At 41.4% G+C, this 25,382-nt stretch overlaps 1 protein-coding gene across 1 annotated transcript in view; it reads right to left on the bottom strand.

Annotated features, from left to right (window-relative positions):
- Nucleotides 1-694: 694 nt before the first annotated feature.
- nf2a (NF2, moesin-ezrin-radixin like (MERLIN) tumor suppressor a) overlaps nt 695-25,382 on the bottom strand; it is a 42,163-nt gene continuing 17,475 nt past the window's right edge. Inside the window, exons 6-16 of the mRNA XM_050050645.1 lie at nt 25,183-25,265; nt 22,090-22,165; nt 21,327-21,461; nt 20,446-20,520; nt 20,012-20,125; nt 18,138-18,260; nt 17,498-17,715; nt 15,921-16,026; nt 13,111-13,229; nt 12,108-12,267; nt 695-4,138 (exon numbers count right to left, since the gene is read on the bottom strand). Coding sequence (XP_049906602.1) covers nt 4,088-4,138; nt 12,108-12,267; nt 13,111-13,229; nt 15,921-16,026; nt 17,498-17,715; nt 18,138-18,260; nt 20,012-20,125; nt 20,446-20,520; nt 21,327-21,461; nt 22,090-22,165; nt 25,183-25,265 — 1,260 coding nt within the window. The 3' untranslated portion in view covers nt 695-4,087. The remainder of the gene's footprint in view (nt 4,139-12,107; nt 12,268-13,110; nt 13,230-15,920; nt 16,027-17,497; nt 17,716-18,137; nt 18,261-20,011; nt 20,126-20,445; nt 20,521-21,326; nt 21,462-22,089; nt 22,166-25,182; nt 25,266-25,382) is intronic.

The raw sequence follows: 25,382 nt of genomic DNA on the forward strand, positions 1-25,382 counted from the left end.
GTGTGACGTCAACTGTGATCCCTTGAGAACGGATAAATGACAAAAGATGCGTTTCTTCCCATCTCGCCTCCTCTTTCCCTCGTCGGTTTCAGGAGACAGTGCTGACACAGAGGCAGCAATGACGGAGAATCTGCGTCTGTCGGTTTGCCTGATGCCCCAGCAGACCCTCCACCGCTGCCTGAGCTGCAGGCCCAAGGGACAGTTGGGTCCTGAAGACGCCTCTTTTGTCACAATACTGTCAAGCCAAGGGTGGTCACTCTCCAACTGAGCCCAGAGGTGACAGAGCTGTGGAGAAGCCCCCTGACCTCAACGCACCTCACTCTGTCAGAGAGCTGTCAGTCTCAGGGACCCAGCGCCACGGGTAGGGAGTCACAGTAAAGAGTTAATGTGGTAACATGCAGAAAAAACGAGTTCACGGGGCATGCAACACTCCCAGCTCGCCCACGCAGCCGTAAGCACACACACAAAGACCTTGTCACTCAAGCAAACAGGGTATGTGATCTGACACAAGATGGAGGGTGCTTACGTAACACTTGAATCATTTCAAAGGTGTAATTGGATGTCTGTTTGGGTCGGGTGGAAGAGGCTCTTGGCACTGGCAATATCAAAGCTGACATTCATCAAAGTCTGCCAAAATAACTAACAGAGGTATTTCTGGATGGAAAAAAATACTCAAACATACAAAAAATCCGACCTGATATTCATTTTATTTTACATGCTGAACATATCTGGTACAATGTTTCTGTCAAAATGTACATTTAGTAGTAAAAGGTACTGTAACTTCACCCAAAGTTTCATTTTAAATACTGCGTACTATCCTTGTTAAATGTAGACAAGAAGAAAAAAATATATATTTTCTTCACATTATAATTCTCCCCAAAATAAATTGCTTTCAAAGGGAAAGAACACATTAATTCAAAACGACACATTAATTCAAAATAGATGCAAATTCATGTTTCGAAAAAGTGGTTGTCTTCACAAAAAAAAAAAGAGATGGATGTGACACAAGCTCACATCCAGGAATCACATTTCCTTCATCCAGTTTGAATTCTAAGAACGGCCTATTACAAACGATCATCTCTTCACCTTCGAGAGCAGAGCGTAGTGCACTCGCTGCCTTGTGTAAGGAGGACTTCCTAATCACCTGCTTGTGAGGCAGCAACAGATATGTAACATGACTTCTGTGTGCATACACGATGTAAACGCAGGTCCGAAGGCCTCATGTACAACACTTTGTTACATTCACCATAAAAAAGTTGCATAAAACCACAAACATGGACACAAATTCAGAGATTTAAAAAACACTGCTCACACAACACAACCGATACAAACTGCTTGTTATAAATCACAGAAGTGGATTTTTGTGTCGAGAAGACGCTTAATATCCTGCACAGCCCATCGACTCCAGCCATTAGTAATAAATGGCTGTTTAAATGTATCATGGCAAAGAAATGCCTCATTTTTACTGCTTTAAAATTCAATATGTTATTTAATCATTTCATTGAAACAAAAAAATTAAGGCAGCATGGAGGTATTGGAGAAGTACGTCACCCCCAAATGACCATTTGTACATCAATTACTCACCCTGTGTTGTTATTCGTATGCCTGCAGTGAAAGAAGAATCCAAACACTGAGACAATTTCATAATGAATTGAAGTCATAAAGTTTCACGTTTAACAACAGCAAAACTGTATCACAATCAGTAGTTTGTGTTACTGTGTGACAGACCATAGACTTGGGACGAGACAAAACTGTTTTAGAACGTTGCAGAGAAAAGTTGCAGCGGTGTCTGAGCTCGACTCAAGGCAGCTGATGATGTCACCTGCAACTCAGCTGGTCAAATCTCTCTCTGGTTGCTGGTTTTAGAACATAAAGCATGTCACCTGTTTCTACAGCCAATCGGCTTGTAGTGAAGACTGCTGGTCAAGTTAGAATGATCACAGAAGGTATACGTCTATACGTCTGTCCCCACCAATCCCTCTGTTTCCATCCTCATGGGTTGTCGGTGTCAGATGATGGGTAGCTGCTGCTGCTGCTGCTGCTGCTGCTAGCTGTTTGTGTTTATGCCTATAACATGACTATAAAAGTATCAGGTAGGTCTAAATCCACTGGAGTTTGGAACAATTAGAAATATTTGTGGGGGAATTAAAAAGTTGTTTTCCATCTGTTGGCCTTTCAAATGAATCAAGTGCTGGAAAATGATTTAAATGTTTCTATTTATGTAGGCCATTAATCTTATTTATGCACAGAGCATCAACAGAGAGGCAGAGGGAGGGAAGGAGTGAGACACTTTGTCCGTGTTATATACATCTTGTATATAAAATGTCTGTGCTGTCGCTGCATTTTTTAAAACAGATCTGTCGCCTGCATCCAGGCACTGTCTCCATGTCACACATTAGACGACAACTACCTAGAAGAACAGCGACATGCTATGATCCACCTCACACACAAACTAGTAACGCAGCACTGGATTGCACGTGTGCTGCAGTCATTTCATTCATCTCACGGACTGATTTAGCGTAGCATGTGCAACATATAGACCGATGTGGCACTGTAATTAACGGACAGATTAAAGAGAGGAGCAGCTCTGTGTCTCTCTGAGTGTTGCTGGAGAACTTGTGAATGAGTGAGTGGGGCAGAGCTGAGAGGACAGATGCACACTGGTATGCTCTATGTAACGCAACTTGACGCTTTATCGATACAAACGACAGTCGTTATGTCGCTCAGCCCTAGTAGCCAGTAACTATCCTCATTCATATTCTAAGTAGCTACAAATTATATTCAGCCACAAAATAAGCCTGAAAAGCTGGAAATCAGAACAGAAGTACAGAGAGTTGTTGCATAGAGATGATACACCATCTCATCTAGTTGCATTGGTGTGAACCAGAAGGTTTTTAGAACGTTGCAGAATGGCGTGTTGCAATTAATTGCTTGTTTCAACTCGTCTTGTCGCGAATCTTTGGTCTGAACTGGGCTTAACATAACCTGACTAACTGATCGAGGCAGTGGTAGACCAGCAGCTCCTGTGTTCAGTGAAGTAAAATTACCGTTTTTGTAAACAGAGTCTGTCGGAGCATTGAAAAGTTTTACTTTTCGTTCAGTTCCCCGACAGAAAGGTTTGTCTGTTTGGGAAGTACTAAGCATACAACTTGATAAATGAGACTTGAATTATTCTGCACAAGTTGTGAGAGTTTGTAAACTGATGTTTTGATATAGTTTTGCTGTTGTCGACTTCAATTTATCAAGAATTTTCTCCGTATTTGGATTCTTCGTTCACCTGGGGCAGGCAAGAAAAAGATTTCTTCATGAATTCAACATAACACAGGGTGACTTATTGATACACAAATGATAATTTAGGTGGTTTTGTATTCCTTTAAGTAAAAAAATAATACATACAGGAATTTGTTGCCATTATGAATCAAATAATCTGTAAAAGGCAAGTACAAGGCAGTCCAGGACAACACAGTGTTTTGCTGCCTGTAACTATTCGATATCACATATTTGATATTAAGGTAAGGACAGCATATCAGCCATATAATCAATTCATTTTCTCGTTCAACGTTATCCCTTAGTGTTTTATTCCTATTTGAATTTCAAAACAGCTCGGCAGTCAAATAATGTAGGTCATCCCATTTAAACATGATATAATAACCATCCTGAACTCCACAAATACTGTCTCATTAGAGCCACAGTGGAACCGCAGCAGTCAAAGACCATTTTGATTTCTCTCTGCATCGTTTACCTTTGTTCTTTGACTCTAATAAAACCCACACCAAAGTTCACTTCAAAATATTTGTGGAGAATGTGCTGTATTCCACACACTCTTACTGTAAACACACACTCAATTTTTCATGAATCGGGGATTTAGTGCAGCAACATTATGCATGTATCCTTGTTTGTGCGTACACACGAGGCCCCTGGAGTTGGTGCAGACGAAGGCAGTGGTCATTTCTTTGTGTTTTCTTAGTGGTTTCCCAGGAAGTGGAGCATCAGCTCCTGTAGTGTGGTCAATCATTTAAACTGACCAGGAATGTAGAGTCGTGAGGCTCTTGGCAGTTGTGCATCCTCACCTTTACAGATATTTAGTTTAGAGCTCCTCGAAGAAGGCCACCCTGGTCTTGGTGCTCTGTAGTGTAAGCTGTGGAGGAGACAGGGACAGCCGAGCAGATACAGTTTTTAATCTGTGGTGGAAGTAAACAAGAACAGAATATACTGCAGTGCAGCAAGCAGGCAAGCAAAACTGCTCACCAAATGGCAATGTCACAGAAATCACCACCTGCCCTTTCCCTCAGCCTCTCTGCTGGACCTAATCCTGCTATGTATTTCCAACGCGAGCACCATGTACAACAAGTCTGCCTTAATTTCTGACTTTATCGCAAGCAACACGTAGCAGATGTGATGTGACGGTCAACAAGCTTACAGGATGAAAGTCTGAACCTAACTTTTATAATTCAGTTTGAGTGCACATGTGTGAAATCCCCAGCACCCTGGATGGGTCTCTGCAGTTCTGGGGAGCTGGCTGCACTTCATGTCCTGCTAAAACCACTCCGTCATGAGAGCCTGCTCTTGTGCTGGGATTTTATAGTGTATTTAAATCATTCTGTGTACTCCATATACTGCAATATGCTGCAGTTACAGTAAGACCTAAAATTAGAAACACTCATATCCATTGATGAATTTAAAGGCATCACAAAAAAATGGGTGATACAGATGTGCTTGTTGTTCTTGAGAGGCCACTGTGTTTGAATAGTTGTTGCTCCATTGTGGATTTTTGTATTACATGTTGTTGCATTTTAATGTGTTTTGATCTGCGGCTACCTCGGCCAGGTGTCTCTTGTAAAAGTCAATCTCAATGGGACCTCCTGGTTAAATGAAGGTTAAACAAATAAAAATAAAACAGTGACTATGTCCCCATACACAATATAGTCCAGGTTTTGCCTTTATTCCAAAGAAGACAAAAGTCCTACTAAACTGTTTACATGGCTAATGAAAATGAATATTCCACTTATATTCCCATTTACGTGCAGCCATGCATACTCCATAGGAAAAAGTTTTCGAGTGGTGCAAACACAGCGTCCCTTTTTCCCTCCTTCAAACAGCTTCTTGAAAACGTTGGTGTTGCAATATTTGTGCACATATGAAAGCTGTTGATATGTAAGTCTTTCATGATGTTTGAAAGTAGGTGTTTTTCCAATTTTCCATAAATGTGGGCTTTTCTTTTAGACATGCATTTCTACCTCAGCCTTGTGTGTAGAACGCATCCACGACAAAGCACAGAGCTGACCGTAAACAGACAAGAGGCCATGTGTTGCAAACTGCCGTTAAAATCCCAGTTGAGAGGCATATTCTGAATGCGTTATATACTTGTCCAAAAAAAAAAAAAAAATCCTCCTCATCCTCAAATAATATCCGCATATCCTACGTGTTCATCACAACATGCTTAATACTGAAAAGGCCGAATTCAGATTAAACAGAATATACCGTTTACAGGACCTGCATGAAATTCAAAATATTGCTAAATTATAAATCCTTATGCAATATTAGTGATCATGTTAACATAGTCAGTGTGGAAAATAGGGATGCCCCCTAATAGTTGACCAAACATTAGCCGACCAGAAAGGTCATCAGTCGGCAAGATTTCATTGGTTGCTTAGTCCTTAATCCTTAATCCTGAAACTCTATTAGGAGCTGCGCCTTGTCAAAATAAATCAAAATCTACATGACTGGACCATGTGGGAATTTAATTTGAAAGGACAGACACAGGAAGTGTCCACGCTCAGCAGTCAGACAGGAGTCAGGTTAATTTCCAGGGCTGGTACCTGCGGTTATTCCACAGGCTAGTTAATAACATGTCGGGCAGGAAATCCAAAGTGTGGGATCATTTTGAGAAGGTGAAGGACGAACCCAAGGTGATATGTAAACTCATCTTCATTGGTCGACTACAAACATGACGTATCATCTGAAACATGGAAGTAGCTACATGCCCATTAGCCCACAGCGTCATTAACAGGCGGCTCGCTCAGTGTGTGACGTGCACTTGTAGATAAAATATAGGCCTATATTAATGAAGGTTCATTAGTACGGTTTTGTATTTCTCTGTAATGTAGCACAGTGTTAACAATGTTACTGATACTATTCTTTCTCACACCTTCAACTCAAACCATTGTGTTGCCCCGCCCAAAATATATCATTTAATCATTAAATTAATATCGTAAACATGCGGGCGACTAGTCGACTAATGGCCCTAAATGACGACTACTGGTTGACTAGGAAAATTCTTAGTCAGGGGCAGCCCTAGTAGAAAATAATGGATCAAACTTTTTCAACTGACTGGTTTGTTTTACTGCAGTTCCAATGAAGACATTCACATATGCATGTTTAATCCAGCCATGCCTCTGATCAACACCAGAGTAAATTTAAAAGGGCTCTCAGCACCTTCCAGCAAAACATGTGATTTGACTTACTTCCCCTGACAAATCAATAGACTAAGTGATCATAAGAAGAGGATAATTGGAGAGTCAGTAGACGTGTGTGTTTACTGCAAACATACCCCCAAGGTTACTCTGTTTTTAATGAATCTGATGCTATGTGAAAATATGCACCATTATTGATACACTGAAAAAAAAACAGACTCAGTCAGAGTTTACAACTGTCCCTGACAGACAAAGAAATCTGTAGGCTTTTCAAACTCTCCACCACAGGGGGAGCAGGATGGGTAGAAGATCAATGCAAGTCAGAGAAAGTACTGTTAATTGTTTTTCTCTCCAGGTTTAAATGAGCTGCTGATGGATTAATTCAGGCCACTGACTGTGCTTTAACCCCTTCAGCACAGCGACGCATTAGCTCGTCTAATGCAGCACTACTTCAGATTGATTGGGCAAACTTTTTCCCCTCTTCAACATCTGTAGGGTAAAGGGAATTAAAGCGGCTGCCAAAGTAAATATTAGAGCGGGGATGATGGAGGACAGTTTGGGAAATCCAGGTTATTTCTGGGGAATGTGTAGATGGAGGGACTTAAGCAAATCCAAACAGATGATGTGTGGCTAAGGGGTGGATTTGCAGCATAATGTTTACAGATCACCTTCTATTGTCCCGGCTGACAGGCAGCCTGAACTGTACTTGTGAGTGTGAAAGCCTGAGTGCGTGTCTAACTCCGCAGCATTGTGCTCCACACTGCCCACAGCCTCCATGCAGGAAAGAGCGAAAACTCTTTGTTAAAGGTCCCAGGTATTAATACTGTGAATGGCACAACAGCACAATGCATTTTCCAGAGGAGACATCCTTCTGTATGTTCTTTCAATATGCAGCAGAGCACAATGAGAGCAAACCAAATGGTTGACCTCCTTCGTGTGCCACTCCATACAGTCTGGATGGACTCTGTGAAACTTCACACAGAATCACTGCAGCCCTTGTGATTCAGGTGTTGAGAATGAGCCCTCTTGGCAGGACCGGTACTAACAGAGCAGAACCTGTGGCCTGGTAGAAGTGCAAAGGCGCTGGGCCGTGTTAAGGGGCCATTCATTAATCATGGAGGGAGTCTGGACGGAGAAAACTTTGCTCGGGGGTGCAGCCGCTCCTGATGCTTCTGGCTCAGAGATCTGTGCTTCGTTGCACATTCCCTCTGCTCTTCTTTTCCCCAGGTCTCCCCCTCATCCCTTCCCCTCTCTGGCTGCTACTTCAGAGTACATTCTTAGCATGTCTCCGTGACTCAGCCTCCCCAAAACTTCTCTCCTCTTTTGGCAAAGCCAACTTCCACCCCTATCCTACCAAAATTAGTGCATATATTCAGATGTTTGAAGAAGAGGAAAAAAGCAGTGATGTTGTAAGGTACGTGTTTTGCATCCTTGACGCAGTAAATTCTGAAAGCACACACTAGACTCACTATCGATGCATCCGGGAGACGCACTATTATTTTCCCCAGCAATGCTACATTGTGAACAACACATCTGTGTTGAAATCATGGAAACAGTGGCGTCGTGTGACTTTATTTAATTTGAAATCATTTCTCATGTCACAGAAACTACTGAGAAGGAATCTTGTGCTTTGGATGTTATTGTCATGCTGCTGGTAATGTCCACCGCCACCCCTGCTCTCTGAAGCTCTGTGCACTGAGGCGGTGTCGCTGGCACAGCAAAGGGCCTTGAGGACTGCTGGTAGATAATAACTTCATGTTTTTGATTCCTATAATGTACCCAAATTCACAGGTATGAAGGGTATAACTACAGGTATTCCTTTAATATATTAATCTCAACACGATTTGACTTCCCACAATTAAATGAACATGATGCTTTAAATGCATGCTTGGAACAACGTAACTAACCTTAGCCTGCGTTACCTCACTAAATCCCCGTCCTTCTCCAGCCTCAACTCGGTCATCCGTAACAGCAACGATCCAGCTCCCAAAGACAGACTAAACTGACCAATGTAATTGCATTTAACTAAAGATATGTTTCCAATAACAGTTTCATTTGGTTGGACTCTGTGATGGTGAATTAACTTTTAGTCAGCTCATATTTTAGGTACCATTTCATGTATATTTTGCTGCTAGTGGTTACTTTTTTTATACCTGTTATGTATTCAGTCGCTCTTTCAAACTCGGTGCCAACTAATTTGGAACAAGACTCATGAGCTGCTTGGACAGAGATGGATGAAATTTGTGTTTCAAATGACGCTTGTGCTGCAGAAGGAGAGAAAATTAGCATGTCCACCCGAGTGTCATGTTTCCATCACTGCCGATTGGAGCTGGAGCCAATAAATACCCGTGACTACGGCAGAGTCATTTGTCCTGGGAATGAATGTTGACTGTAACCTTTCCCACTTAAGACCAAAGTCTGATGTTAGTGGGAGTTAGTGGACTTTTTGTCCGGTGGGAAAGGGGCTTTAGTTTCTTACTCTTGATCCCTTTTCCCTTCTCCCTGCAATGCCGTGTGCTCCCGCCCCTTCCCTCACAAGCAAGATGAATGCCGCCTGCCTCTGGTTCAATTAAACCAACACTTTTAACTTAGCTGCTTCTCCCCCTGCATGCCAAAGGTGCCCCATCCATCCAGATGACTAATCACCCAGCAAAAATTAATTAGTGCTCCTTTAACAAGTGTATTTTACAGTTGGAGACAAGAAGGGAGGAGGGGTGGGCTTTTTTTGCCTGTTACACAATGTGCTGAGAGCACAGCTCAAATTTTCATTTGATACTTTTATTGAAATTACAGAGATAGTGGAGTGGGCAGATAAAGCAGAATGAGTCTAATCTGCCAGTTCATCAGAGGACAGCTGAAATAGAATCTACTTTTTATAACTATTCCATTGCCTCTGACCAATCAATTTAGAAATATCCCAGAAGCTGAAAGAGTCTGTCACTTTTTTTGTGTCAATTCATATCATCGCCGAGCCAGCCACTTGGGTAAGATGAAATAGCTATTCTTACTGATGGAGCCGACATTACAAGCATACAGAAACACAGATTTCCCTCTTGGTTGATCTGTGGGAACTTTTTTTTTTACACCTAAGACCAGTAATCACTGTGCACTTTCAGAGGTCATAGTAAAAGATGAATGATTCCCGCTCCTCCCCCCAGTGGGCCCCATCAAAGAAGCAACTTTAGGTTGAAAAATTAACCCAGGGCCAAGTGGAGACCGTTGCTATTGAGCGATGCTCTGAGAATCAATACTCCGCCTTAAAATAATATGATGGTTAGACGTGGGTGTTGTACGAGAAAGGACTATCAAGTTTTTGATAGATACTTATCCTTGGGAGATGATGTAAGATCAGTAATAAGACCACTTTTACACTTTGATTCATGTGTCTCCAGTTGTTCAGACAGCTAAAACGCAACTTATAGATGTAACTAAGTTGCATTAGTAGTGTGTTTTTCTCCCTCTTACACGACTTAATGGATATCTACATTCACAGGCCACTTATCTGATAGAAAAAAGATTAATTTGAAGAGATACAAGTGCGATTCAAAGTGGATTTGATGCAATTCAGTTGTGATTAGGATTTGATATTCTAACTTTTTAAAAATAACACTCAACTTTTAGCTCAAATACTGAATCAGAATTGTCAAGATATGCTGCAATGCACCAGCAAAGACAGGGAGAAAGAAGACAATGCTGGATTTAAAATACTTATACCTCGGCTTTGCAACTTTTTTATGAGTAAATATATGCATTCAACACATTTGTTAGAGCTCAAGTCGACACACACTGTGCTTTGGTGAGTCACAATGAACAGCCGTGCTGAAGAAGTTCCCTCTTATTGTGCCAGATAAGACTGAAGACTCCCATCCTTTCTGTGCCTCCTCAACAGAACAGTATTATTCCTGGATTACTGGCAAACGTAGAGCGTTGTTGTTTGTTTCTGGGGGTTTTTTAATACCTCGATTCACTGGTCGTTGTCAGTCTTTAGAGTTTGGTAAATATTTGTGTTTTGGTAATAAAGAGGTATGAGCACATGAACCTTTAAATAAAACAGCTCGTCTTCAATCACAGTTTTGCCTTTTATAGGGTGGAGTTCAGGCAGGATTGAAATTGAGCAAAGCGTTAATTCAGGCAGGACACGATGTCAAGCTCAGCTCACATCCCAGCTACATCAGCTGATCTCAAACAACCAAATCAACTGATGGAGCAGCTGATTGATGGAAGGGAGTCAGCTGATAGATCACATGATTCCTTTCCATGCAACCAACTGGCAAAGATCATTCAGTGCACCATATATAAACTGCTCTGGCCTGCCTACTGTTGCTGCTTCCTCTGTGAGCTGCTTTGCAACCTGCCTCCACCCCAGTTCCTCCTTTTCATGCTGTGTCTGACTTATCAATGTCATTTCTGTTTGTCATTGATGCTGCTCTGTTCTGTTCCCGGGGGTCTTTGCTGCTGTTCTCCCTGCTTAAGGCTTTCCAGGCACATGGAAAGGCAGAGAGGTGTGCTCTCCCTGCCTTAGGCTTTTCATGTAGGCGCATGGAAGGGCAGAGAGGTGTGCTCTCTCTTCCTTGAGGCTTTCCACACAAGCATGTGAAAGGGCAGAGAGGTGGAAGAGGCTTTCTGTGTAGGCCTATGAAAGGCAGAGGGGCCCCAGAACAGAGCCATAACGCCAAAAATAATACTGCAAATGGAAACAAAGTTTTCTTTGACTAAAGTGTTCCTGACTGAAGTAGCATTATTATAACTGTTAACACAGGTGTGACTTCCCTATTATTGACTACTCATCTTGATAACTTCACTCTCTTAACCCTTCTCCACCAACATAGAACAGGTTCTGTTCTGGTTCCCACACCTAATGTTGAACTGGTTAGAGCACTTTGACCAAAAGTAAGTTGATTCAGAACCCAAAGAGTTGGTACCCAGCTGAAGCCAAAAAATAGCAGGTTTTTCTTAACAATAAGTGCGAGCCATGAGGACTTCAGTTGGCATGTCATCTTCTACAGATTAAAGAGAACGGATGGAGAAGAGAACAATGGAAAAGTCAACTGTGAAATCACCAGAAAAAACGAGCTTGTAGTGCCCTGACTTTGCTACAACTGTTTACATCCGTTGTGCATTGTGCAGTGCCCTCCGTCAATGACACATCCCTGATTAAAGTGGCTCTGCACAAAACTGGTGGCAACATGGGCTGGTTTGTTAGATATCACTAACTGAACAGAACTGGTTCAAGAAGCAGAGCTAATTTGGCGTAAGAAGGTATATTAGTGCGGATGGCTTTAAGTAGGTATGTGTTTAGGGAATGTAGCGAGCTAACAGGAGAGGGGCAAGTCGAACACACACACTAAGCACATGAATGCAGATCGTTTCTTTCAGCTGCATCAATTTTTTGTTTTAATTTCAGCAGAATTTGGGTCAGATCTGTGGTTGTGTATTGATGTAGGCAAATTGGTTTACCTTTACACCCCAGTTTGCCAAAATCACCTTCAGGTGTTGATGTAATTAGATTCCTGTCATACTGCCAAAGACCTACTGATGAATGTTGTGCGTGTATACAAGGTGCTACAATAACCACTACTGTGTGTACACAAACATGAACAGATGAGGCATGAATGGGGACAGTCAACGTATAAGGGGTATTTTCTTTTAAACGATGGTCTAGCGTGCATGCAGCTGAGCTCATACAGTAGCTACCTTTTTAAAGTTGCTGTGCTTGCTGGTCCCCTGCTCAGTGTTCTGGTTGTGAATGATGTCCAGAGGAGTCTCCCTCTCCTTCATCTTCAGACTTTCAATCTCTGTCTTCAGCTCATTCAGCTGCTCCTGCAGGTGCTTGCTCTTCTCCATGTACTCTACCCTGGACATGATCAAATTGCAGGTTGGTCGACAGTTTAGTAGATTATACTGTATTTCCCCTTGTATGACTCCATTATATCTCACTGTAAGAGCTGGTCTTTTCATAGCCATATGAATAAATATGGCAACACTGGGCATCCTTGTTTTACTCCACTTGATAGGAGCATAGACTTAGATATACAACCATTATTGATCAGCCTCAAGTGTGTAGTATTTGATAAGACACTAAGCCTATAAAATAGTAGTCATAGTAATAGTAATTTGGAAAATAAAGTCTAAATGAGCTTATTCAAAGTTCCTCCATAGAAGGGGAAACACTTAAGGAAAAATCTCACCTGTACACTTTCTTTTAGTTCCACAGTTTCTTTAATTTTTTTGATATCTCTCAATTCCACTGCAGTCTTTTTTCAAGTTTTGTGATTTGTTACCCCGACCTGTAGTCTCTGTCCTTACTTGCCTTTATTTTAAAAACCTAATTATCTAATTACATGACAACAAAGACTCAGGTCAAGCTCCAAAGCCGGGGTCATATTTATCTTAACGTAGTTTTACCTGTCAGGCATCACTGACACCAAGAGCTAGAGAAAAACAAAGCTTGAATGCTGGCAGTGACATCAGTGACAGCTCATGCTGAGGGTCAACTGCCTGCCTGAACCCCTGAATCAAAATATGCATATTAAAAAAGCAACTGTGTGTGTCCTCCAAGTGCAATCCAGAATAAAGTCAGATCTTTCTCAACACATTTAAAATTAATCCAAAATTCATCAGATAAACAATCCCTTCAATTTTCACTGAGGCCCAAAATATCAGGCAGCATCAGCAGAGTAAAAAGAAGGCCACTCACTTCTCTTTCTCAATCTCCATGGAGAGGCGTTTCATGTCGGTATCTTTAAAATCAAAGCTGAGGTTCTCCCTGCTGAAGCTCAGGTCGGGCGGCATGCTGTCAGGTGCCAGTCCTGGGGACTGGGAGGGGAGATGGAGAGACAGATTAGAGGAAGGGAGGCGATGTAGACGAACTGACAGGGACAAAAGAGCAGTAAATGGTGCAGAATAAAGAAGTGGGAGTGACAGAGAAAGAAAAGAGAAAAAGATATGAAAGGTAAAATATATCTACAATGGAGGGGCAGATAGAATAAAGTTGAAGGTGGTGGTATATAGAAGAGGAGGAAGGCATGGAAATATGAAATGGACATACAGGACACGATGTACGCAGAGAGAACTGTTTGGAAGGGAAGAGAAAAAAAGACCACTTTGATGGTCGCAGTCCATGAATACACAAATATATGCTTTTAGATCCTGACCAAATGTCTGAAATACTTGGCCACATGCCATCTCAGGACTCGGCTGGTTAAAAAGTGGACCTAATACACAATATAAATGTAAATCCATTGGTTGGCATGTGAATCCAAACGACAGTGTGGATACATTTGATGTAAATAGTCTGGACGAGCAGGGAAGGCAATCTGACCAAGTTCAGCGGAAATAGGTAGTAATGTGTATGCGTACGAGTGTGTGTATGTGTGTAGATCTTTTCATGCATGGGCTGATAACTGTATAAGGGAGTTCCAGATGCAGCATGTCTATTGTATGAATGTATGTGCACCAGTGTGTGTCTGTGTGTGTGTTTAGGGTCTTCATTCATAAGCTTATAAGCGAGTAGTTCTCTATCTACGGCCAGCATCTCAATATGTATCCGTGTGTGTGTGTGTGTGTGTGTGTAAGCAGCTGAATGTGCAGCGTGTGGGTTTTTAGCATGTTGGAAGCTCTTGTGTAGGCTGCCTTATGTGCTGCCTGTTCTTACGCAAGCATCTCCTGTTCAGTGTGGCTTTGCGGGTCTATAGTTCTTTATGTGTGTGTGAGCTATTTTCAGTCAAGCTGAAACTATATGGTCATGTCCATACCAACAGTTTACAGCTGATTCTACCAACAGGGACAGACGTGGTATTTTTCTAAAGGGTTGTGTCTTCATGTGTATTCCTACCCTGTGGGGAGTGTATCCATGTACTGCATAATATATATCCATTATGGCTATTTGTTTTATGCATGGCTGTTGACATTATTAATCCGTCTTTACTTTCAATTAACCCATTTATCTTTGTCTTTAAATATGAAAGAAGTAAGAAATGCCCATCATAATTCATGACTGCCAGCAGTGTCATCTTGAAATTGCTCACTTTGTCTAAACAATACATAATAATTAGATTTCTTTGGGGATATTATCGTGCATCTGGGGACTATGGATGAAAAATGGTCTTTTCAGTTATGTAAATTACATTACATTTACAGTAATATTTATTAATGCGAAGAGCTGCAACGATTAATTGATTGGTTATTTTTCAAGCAAAATGCCAAATGTTTAATGGTTTCTTACATAACAGGGAATTTCATATTTTTACACAAACAAGACATTTAAAGACATCACTTTGCGCTCTAGGATACTGAACGATTAATTACTAATGAAAATAACTGTTAAGCCCCTTTCCCACTGTGCAAAAAAAATCACTAACACCAAATAAAATCTGGCTTTTGTGTTTAATGGGAAAGGTTATAATCAGCATTCACTCCCCAGACAATTAGCAATTGACTTGCAGTATTCAGGGGTATGTTTCAGCTCCAGCTCTGATAAGCAGTGACGGAAATACAGCGAATTTTCTGCCTTTTCGCGGCAATGACATGCTGCCACAAAGTACTGTCTGTCTCTGTCCTAGCAGCACTTAACTATCGTTCAAAATTAGAAAGCATCAACTTTAAAAGAGAGACTGAATAAGTGACAGATATAACAAAATAAGCAGCCATTTCTCTGGCCTTCATGCTGCTTTCTACTGTTTACAAACCCCATTTTCTGGTGTGTCCGCGACGTTGCATGTGACACAATAGGTTAAAAAACAGAGCCATACTTGTCTGCTGCAGAGCCTTGTACACAGCTCTGGTCCTCTGGCAATAAAAAAGTAGTCTATTGCCTATTTTAAGCACGTTTTGCCGCATTTAAGAAACAATATACACGCTCATTTTGGTGAAGAAAGGTTATTAGTTGCAGCTCGATTAATATACACTACCCCTGATTAATCAATTAACAGAATTTCCATGATTTATTTCCTGCCATAAACTTATTAATTAATTCTATAATTTATGTACTTTTTTGTTTTAAAGGAGCTGCATACGCATTCGGAAGATATGCTGATGACTCAGAGTCTGATTCAGGTCGTCTGCACACGGTTTTCACCACTGAGGTGACTGAGCTAGCAGCTAATGGTGCTAACAGCGTGAACAGTGCTTACAATGGCAGCAGTGCTGACAGGGTTAACAGTGTCAACCTGTGAGGGGGGACCGGAGGGTGGGTGCTACTCTTCCACAATGATAACATTGGTCAGGGTGATGTTATCAGTGGTAAACGCTGTATAAACGTAAACACACATGGGCTCACATGTACTAAAATGCACACGCCGTCACAACAAAAAACAGAGAGGCTTAGATAACAGCACATACAGAGGGACACAGAGCGTGACTTGCTTTCTGCTCAGGACGCCATTACTCCACTATATCATTACATAGGAAATAGTGGTTTGCTGCTTTAAATGTCATATGCAGCTGCTTTAAGAGAGGACAAACACTTATGTGTTGTAAGTATGCATGTGTATGTTCTCAGCCCGTTACCGCATAGACAGCCCTGCTGGTAATCTCCAGCAGCTTGTGCTTTGCCCTGCGCTCTGACTCCCTGGCTTCCTGCAGGTCCTGTTTCAGCTGCTCAGCCTCCTTGGCCCTGAGGGACAAACAGACAGACAGATGCAGTTAATACTTTAATTCACCTCCCAGTCCTTCAAAGGAGACAGTATTATCTAAATTAAATCCAAAATTATCTTACATAATCGGTACGTCGGTACTCGACGAAGCGGGAATGTCACTTTGTTATTACCCAGGTGATCAATGTGTCACCAGAGCACACAATCATTTCTAGCTCCATTATTCCACCATAGAGTTTTCACACAGAGATGTAAGAATGTTATATGCAGGTGATTACATTTCTTTTGATTGTGTTCCTGAACACTCAGCAGTTCCTCGTTGATGTGGGGGAGCTATGCGCCTCAAGGGTTTGAGTGGACATAGTCATTTACATGTTGAGTGCCACAGGTTTAAATTTCTCTGGTGTAAAAAGTGCTCATCCAGAAATTGCAGTTACTGGCAAGTGGTTAATGGTGCCCATTTGAAATGATTGCCTAATAAATGGTGAAGTACAGGATGTGAAGTGATATTCTTAGAATCTACGTACACTGCTTTATTTTGAAAATGACTTCAGTTCTTTGCTACAATGGATTGGCATCTATCAAGCTTCACAGAGTGCTGATTAAGGATCACTCATCGAGTCATCTCCTTATCCATCTGACCTCTAAAGAAATAAAAAAAAGTCAACAGCAGATACATGATAAGTACTTGTTTGAACCAATCCGGGATGTATGAAAAAGAAAATGACCAAATTTCTCTTTAGGGCACAGATAAAACAAATGAAAAAGTTTTAGCTCTGTGGAGCTTCAATGTGTGGGAAAACAGAGTGTTTGACAGGGACTCCCTCCATCAATCGATACTACTGCTTACAATTAACGAGCACAAATTAACTGCTGCACCTCAGACCTAGGAGAAAAGCTGCTGAACAAAAGCTTTCTCCCTCTTTTTCTTCTGTGTGCAGCAGTGTGGCTGTAACCGCATGATTACCTGCCTTTCAGCTGCAGTGCAAGAACAAAGCCTTTAAAATTAAATGATTTTAAACAAGTTAGGAGTTCTTTGATCGGGCAATTTAAATGCAGCTGCGTTACCTAGGTCTGTGCTCACAGAGCATCGACTGGCTTCTGAGCAAACTGAGGTGCTGCGGTGTGTTAGTGCACTTTGACATTAGGCTGTATGGTAAGTCAAAAACATCTGGTAGGTTCATAAGTTGAAATTATTTAGGGAACTGTGTCTCTGAGGCTCCTGCGAGCTTAATGTATTCGCATTACAAGTTAAGGTAAAAAACTTTGTGAAGGTAAGTAAGGAGTGGACTTAAGTTATTTACAGATCTAAAAACCTATGGATACTGTGCATATGAGTGTGTGTGCGATGGATACAAGAACAAGTATATGAGTATGGGAGAGTTTGACAGAAACAATGCCACATAGCAGCCAAAGCTGGATCAGAATCATATTCACTGCAGCATGGATGGCTGTACACTCTACGATTCATCCATGCAGTCCTCTCCCCACCTCCTCTCCGATTCGTCGGCCATCTTGAGGGCCAGCATCTCTGCCTCCAGCATCTTCTGCTCCATGAGCCTCCGTTCCTCCTGGCCACGGATGGCAGTCACTTTGATGCGTTGCATCTCTGTCTCGGCCTCGGCAGCTTTCTGGGCCAGCAGCTTAGCCTCCTCCTCCGCGATCTGGGCCTTTTCAGCCAGCAGGTCCGCCGTCTGCTCTGAACGCAGCTGGAGAGGAGCGGGAGGAGGAGAAGGAGGAGGAAGGGCAAACACAAGAAAGGGGAAAAGGGAAAAGAAAAGTTGAAAATGGGAGGGGAGAAATGGGGAAGTGGAGCAAAGAAAGAGAAATTGGGTGAGAGATGAAAATGTGTGCAGAGATAAAGAGGAGAAACAAGTGTAGAGGGAGGGATGTGCACGAATTCAGAAGGAGCGAGGGAGATTGATGGAGGGGAAAGAGGCGACAGTGAGAGACATTAAAGGGGAAGAATGAATAAATGGCATGAAAAACAGAAAACACTGTGAGGAAGTGAAGTGAAGATGGTGTGAGGCGAGCTCAATTTGACAAAATATTTTGTTTTAAAGCCTGGTGTGTATGAGACAAAGCCAACAAAATGGTGGATTTGGGGTTAAGCTAACCAAGTGAATCTTACCAATGCGTCATTAGCCATGTGAGCCTCATCCTGCAGCTGAATCAGTCTCCTTTCCAGCTCATCCCTGGCTCTCTCTGCCTCCTCACGCAGCTGCTTCTCCCTTTGCAGACGCTGCCTCTCTACCTGAACGACAGACAGGTGGATTGTGGACAAAGAACAGAAGATATGGTGCGAATAATGAGTGGAAATATGGACAAAGACAAAAAATGAACAGAACAAAGAAAGGATAGAATATGGACAAAATTACAATGCACAAAGCGCAACTTGAATTCAACAAGAGAAATCATGAAGCAGGTGCACCTGACAGACACATCAACAGGAAACACAATCAGAACTCTGTTTTGTAGGAAAAAAAATAAAGTTTTAAAAGTTGCTTTTATGTCCTAACAAAGCAGTATACTTGATTTGTGGGTGTTTGCGTTCCCTTCATGTATGACTTGAAACGTTAATGTGAACACACATCAAAGACATAAATGCTGTTTAAGTGTGAAATAACATCAAAGTGGCTAAACAGAAGACATTATGTGCCACAGAGTGTTTCCATCCGCTTGTTTTTATGTGAATTTTCAATTTGAGCATAAAAAGACATGAGTGGAAACCATGGCAATTTGATAAAAAGTAGAAATACTGCAAAAGCAAATTTCTATGCTTGGCTGAGGTAGACAAGTTGGTGCATTGATGAAAAGAAAGTGCAATTAAGTTCAGTGGATACACATTTTAGTCATCAGTCAGCACACAATAAATCATGATGTACGTGAAGAACGTGACTTTAAAGCTGCAGTAGGTAGAAAGCCTGAAAACGGTTGATTTTTGAGTCTCATCTGAGTTAGTTTTCATTCGTCTCCGCCCTGAGCCCCTCCTACCAGAGCAGCATGCAAGTATTTTATCCTACTTGGTTCTATTTCTCCCTCTCTGGGAGCCTCGGCTCTCCCTCACCGCACAGCAGCCCGCCCCATCCCTCCCTCGCGGACCCGCACATACTCCCGAGGCTCGGCTCTCCCTCTCCGCGGAGAGCCCTCGTCTCCGTTCCCAAGGCTGACCCTTGCGCCCTCTGGCCACGCCCGGCACCACCTCACCCTTCCCCTCCCTCCAGGGCTCCGGGGAACCGAGTTCTGTCTTCCTTTTTTTGGGTTTAGCCATGTAGGCAGTTGTAGCCAATGCTGGAATAGCTATTTTACCTGGTGCACCGTTTGCCATTGCCGCTTGCTCTCCCCTTCTGCCGGCGGCACGGGAACACGCATATGCAGTAGAACAGCCAATAGGAACGCAGTGGTCTGAGCTGACCTTTGATTGGTTGATGCACATCGGCACGATACTGATTCTTTAGAGGCTGAACATGCTTAGAGGATATTATAAAATTTTTACTCAATTATACCAAAACAATGTTGCCTACTGGAGCTTTAAAGGAGCAGTGTGAAGGGTTTAGGGGGATCTATTGCCAGAAACGGAATTTAATATTTATAACTATGTTTTTATTAGTTTAGAATCACCTTATAATAAGAATCAAGAGACAAAATATGGTGAAAGATGAAAGCATAATGTGCTTGAGCTCAAGAGGAGATTGTAACATTCCCTAAATTAAAACTTCAAATAAACATTAATACCATATTTCCATATTTCTACCATAAATGTGTAACTTGTACAATACTTCCAACTAAACTATAGTGAAGTACAAGTATAAATTGGTAGACAATATTCTGCATTACAGTACTTGAATGAAAACACACATTAATTCACTTTTTTTTTGCCCATTTGCTGGAATTTTCGTTGAAATTTGCACTACATTAGAGACATAGACTACATAGAAATGTGGCCATTAAATAGTTCAACCCCATGGTCTCTTCTTCATCATTATGTTCCTCCATCATCAGTACCTGTTTTCTGGCCCTCTCCTCTCTGGCCTGAGACTTCATCTGCTGCACCTCAAGTGAGTCCACCCGGCGCCGGCGCATAAACAGGTCATGGTTCCCTATACACAACTGGAGGATCTGCACAAGAGCAACAAAACCAGGAATGGGTGCTGCTGTTTTTAAAATGACATGTTAAAATGGTTGGTATGTCTCATAACTCGACTTCACCAGCCATTTCAGACATTTTTCTTCACCCTCACAATGAGAAACAAACCAAAATGATGGACAGGGACAACAGATGCAAATTAACTGCTTGCTAATTCTGGTGCAATTACTTTTAATTGTGTGCTGTCCCTGCAAAAATAAACCATTAATTAAATCAAATGGATTCCAGTCTGCTATTGTGGTGGAAAAGCAATAGTTACTAGCACAGCCAAAACACCTTCAGCTGAACTCACCAACTTGTTGACTCTCAGCCGTGAAGAGTTGAACTTGAAAACATTGGTTTTCTTGTCCAGAGGTTTGATGGTAAACTAAACATTGAGGAGACAAGAATACTAGATGTTTTATCAACTCACAAAAAAAGAAATTTGTCAAAATGACAATATTGATAAAGATATTTTCCGACATATATATACATATATATATATATATATATATATATATATATGTACAGTGTTTCACACAGAATTAAAATCTATGTATGGCGGTAGCTGGTGGCGGGGAGAGAGTGTTGGTTTGCAGTTAGAGCTTATTAGATCAGCTCGATTGATTAGAGGAGCAGCTGTTGCAAAGATGAGTAAAGGGAACTTTCTGTTGCTGCCGTTACACAGGTTAGACCCAGTGCTTCTATGGGAATGTGGGTTGGAAAATGATAGACAACACTAAAATGAGAACGCTGTTGTTCTAAGTAATGGAGTGTTCTATTTCTATATAAATTGATGAGCAGTTAAGTTTCACTTTCACTGTGCCTAAGTACATACTATGCTTCCAAAATGTGGTGCACTGAATAACCAAACAATCCAACAGTGCTCCTAATGAACGATCCAGCTCCAAAAATAGAAAATCAACATGTGGCGGCAAAAGCTAATGATTAAAAATACAATATTTCATATTTACAAAATGGAAGATCTATAAAAATAAAAACAAAATAAAATAAAACACTTAAATAACGTGTCATTATTAGTAAAACAAGCTAATGTCTCTACTTGTAGAATGACAGCATAACACACAGTATGATTCCTGTCGCAATCAATAACCTATTATACTATATAATCGCCTATCTATAAGTACCGTTCCACCAGTCTTTGTCATGAAATGCAACAGCAAATTCTCCCACCTCCTTGTCGCTGTAGGAGATGTTGCGGATCTCATTCCAAGGGAAGGAGCACTTGGGTGTCAGCCTGTTGTCCGGCTCGTAGATGTGCAGACCCAGGGCGTCCACTCCCAGAAGAAGATCTGTTCCCTTTTTATTCTAAACCACATACAGCAGAGTAAACAAAGCTTTTCTTCTGCCCGTCTGTTAAGGGACATGAGCATGCAGTTGTGGGACTGCTCTTCAGCCAACATTCATTTAGACTTGCAATTGACAGAGGTGGCACTGTGGTGGCATCGTGGCGGCTCTGCTTGCCAACACTATTTGTTAGAGTTGAGCTGAACAATGCCAGTTGTGGGTGTATTTGCAGTCTGGGCTTGTTTACTTGAAAAGTAATGCTACAGTGAATTACTTAAAATGAGGCTGACTTCTCGGTGGTATTTCAAAATGTCCTGGCCTTTAAGAGAATACACTGATCAAGGCCAGAGCCACCTCAAGTGAATTTCTGTTCTTGTATAGAGTTGTTACAAGTTTGTTTTTGCTCTGATTCACCTGGAAATGATCCGGTGTCAAATAGCAAATGATCATTTACCCCAGAAAATTCTCACTTGTTTAAAAAAATGCTCAAAATCCAAATAATAGATTCAACTTGGGGACAGTTTAGAGCAGGAGAGTCAGACTGCTTTTCCCTGACTTCATTCCATAACACCACAGTGAAACTGACACGTCTGCTAATCTCTCCTATTGGCTTACATTGTAAAGATATAGCAAAGCAGCATTGGCTCACCCTGATTAAAAAGTAATTGACGCCATACATGTCCAGGTCCTGAGCTATTTTTAAATACTCCATCTCAGCTTCATCCCTGGTTCAAAGACAGACAGAGAGAGGAAGAGATTGAGAGGGATCCAAGGGAATGGAGAAGAGAGGGAGGGAAGGGTGGGAGGAGAGGAGGTGCAGAAGTGGAGAGAAAAAGGAGATCAGACCTTGTTTCCTCTGCTTTTGTGCGTAGCATCTGTCATGTTGCGTGTGATCTATAAAAACTCTGCCACACAGCTCTTGCGAGGGTGAAAACACAAGCACAGTACTGACACAAAACACAACTATAATTCGCTAATAGGCTTTAGAGGTCATGCTTGATGGAAAAGAGGACTTATTCTGATGCCTCCAAGACTCTAAATACTGTTAGAGACAAATCAAATGCATCAAACTCTCCTCTTCCTCTCTCTCCGCAGACTGGTTGGCAGATCTGTCGTGATTTCAGGGTCAACTCAGCAAAAAAAAGAGCATTAGCATACTTTGATGGTGGAGGAGAAATCAGGGCATGCTTCCGCCTAAACTTTTAATAACAGGCTGTTTGATATGGGTGGTGGGAAATTGATGATTTAAGCTTCATCAAAGTTTTAAAAGGCAACAGAGCATTATGCCAAGTAAACAAATCTTAACTAGGTTGGACGCTGAGTACTTTCTGACTTTGGAGTGGGTCACAGGAAATTTAAGTGGTAATGCTTGATTAATGCTGGGGAAGTTAGAGTCAGAGTTGCGCTCTATGAAAATGAACATGGGGATACGCACGGCAAGCAAGTCAGTTAATTTGATGTTGTGCTGACACCAGGTTAAAAAATCAATTTATTATTAAGTTGGAAATGAATTAGAGCCAAAATGAAGATGAAGTAAACATTTAATTTCAAGGGACTGAATATCAAATCTTAATTCTATTTGGTAAGGGCATCTGTCCTTTATACAGTGTACCAAAAACTGTCACATACCAAAACCCAGCACAGAATATGTGGTCGGATTTGTAATTTTTTGTCTTTTTCCAATTTTAGTCTGCTCCAGTATGAGTGTTTGTGTTTAGATTTTAGATTGTGTTCAATGAGAAAAGAGGATTTGTGGAAACGACTAAGTCTACAGTCACACCAGTGGCTCTGTGAGGCTGTAGTTAGACCAAGCTGCAACCTTTAGGGGGGGGTACATTAACTCGCCCGTGTCAGTTTTATTAAGGCTTAAGTGTCCTCGGTTTCTCAGTCAGATCCGCCCCTCGCTCATCCAGAGTTCTACCCTTTCCGTCCAAATACAGTCCCTTCTGGCTCCAAAAAAAAACCAAGATGGCGATGGCCAAAATGCCAAAGTCTAGGCTTCAAAAATGGGAGTCAACAAACCAAATGGTGACTTCACAGTAGCTACATCCATTATTTTTTTACAGTCTATGAGTTAGGCACACTAGTCATTTAAGCTAAATGCTAACGTGCTCACAATGACACCGCTAACATGCGATGTTAAGCAGGTCTTAAGTTCACTGTCTTAGCATAGCATGTAAGCATGCTAACGTTCGCTTATTTACACTAAACACAAAGACATCTGAGGCTGACAAGAGTGTCTCTAGTTCTGCAGGTTTTTAAGTTTACTGTGTTCAGGGTTGGTGGGTGTAGTTCGGGAAAAAGAAAATAGTTCCTACACTAAACTGCTCACATCAAGGTCTGTGGATTATCTTGAGTAACCAGGTCATGATTTGTGGAAAGAGACAATGCTGTTGATTTTTTCAAATGTATTATTTGATGCTTTGAGCACCAGAAGCTGAGTACCATTTAGTTCCATTATATTAAAGAGATACACATTGCAACTCAGTGTTCATACAATACCTGAGATTCAGTATAAATTTTGAAATATATTTTTTTTTCTCCTTTTGAGATACTTTTCTTTAGAAAAGATACACACATTTTTAATTATCTCAATACTTTGCTTTATGACCAAATCCCTGCAAACTAAAGACATTCCCATCAGCCAAAGATCTACTCTGTAGACCTGTTCAACATCAGTATGTCACTGTGAGCATGTTAGCATGTAGCTTAAAGCCCATGGGTCCTAACTGCAGCCTCACAGAGCCACTAATAGAAAGAGACATTGCTGTTCTGTTCTTCAAATGTATTTTTTTGGCGCCTTGAGCACCACAAGCAGAGTGCCATCTAGTTCTAATATAAATGAGAACAGGTGGACATCTCCAACACTTGGCATCTCACACTAAAACATTAGACTGATAAATAGAACAATAGGTAAAAGAAAAATGATGTATTTTTGATTTTGGATTGAACTGTCCCTTTAAAATAATCTTTTCATGTTATCCAGCCCTAGTTAATGCCACTGACCACCTCCTGCACCCACACTGCACTGCATCACTTACTAAACAATTAAAATGCTAAAGGTGTAAGGACCAACAACTCCCCGCTCTCTGCTGGGGTTGAAAGGGTTATTGATCAACACCAGTGAGTCAATTATCACTTTTCCAAGTGCTGCAGTTCAGTTTGTGGCTTTTAGAACTCACTTTCCAGCCCAAACCTCCCCACCCACGGGAGTTTTAAGACACTCCACATCCCTCACACTTACTCCCTGTTAATTTTCAAAGTTAAAGTTCGGCTTAGTGGTGGATCAAAGTGCAGAAAAAACACTGATTTTCATTCTCATGCCATTTTAGATTTATGAAAGCAATTACAGCAACACCATTTTCACTGTGATACATTTGCTCCTTTGAGAATAGCTACATAAATCATGTTTTTCTTGTGCAAATAATATAATTACATGTAAATGATGACTTATGGGCTGTGGTAAGCTGTGCCATTGGTTGCTGGTGCATTTTCTCAGCCAACAAATAGATGTTAAAAAAGTTCAAACTGTGGATTCATCAATGCTTCCTGAAAAAGAAACTCCCTGACAGAAGAACTTTTATGAGTTTTTCTGCATCTTGCTGCCAAAATGGACTTCAGCTTTGCATAAAACATTTCTTGTGGAACCAAGTTTTAAGCACATCCTATGTGGACTTAAAATTGAAATTTGCTGATGACTGTGGAATTTCACGGTGGTACAGTTCAGTGCAGCACTTTTTACCTTGTCCTGCCCCTGTGCTCTGCATAACATGCTGTGATTCTCTCCTCCCACATTTCTGCAGTCATCTGGTACAAGTTAATCACCTGCAATGGAGAGGGGCAAACATAAATATACATGAAAAAAATACATCACACGCTGCATCATAATGCAGGTACAGGCCTTCATAATAAGACAAATATGTACATATCTTCACTCATCAA

Source organism: Epinephelus moara, chromosome 8 (assembly GCF_006386435.1).
Source record: "Epinephelus moara isolate mb chromosome 8, YSFRI_EMoa_1.0, whole genome shotgun sequence".
Lineage (NCBI taxonomy): Eukaryota > Metazoa > Chordata > Actinopteri > Perciformes > Serranidae > Epinephelus > Epinephelus moara.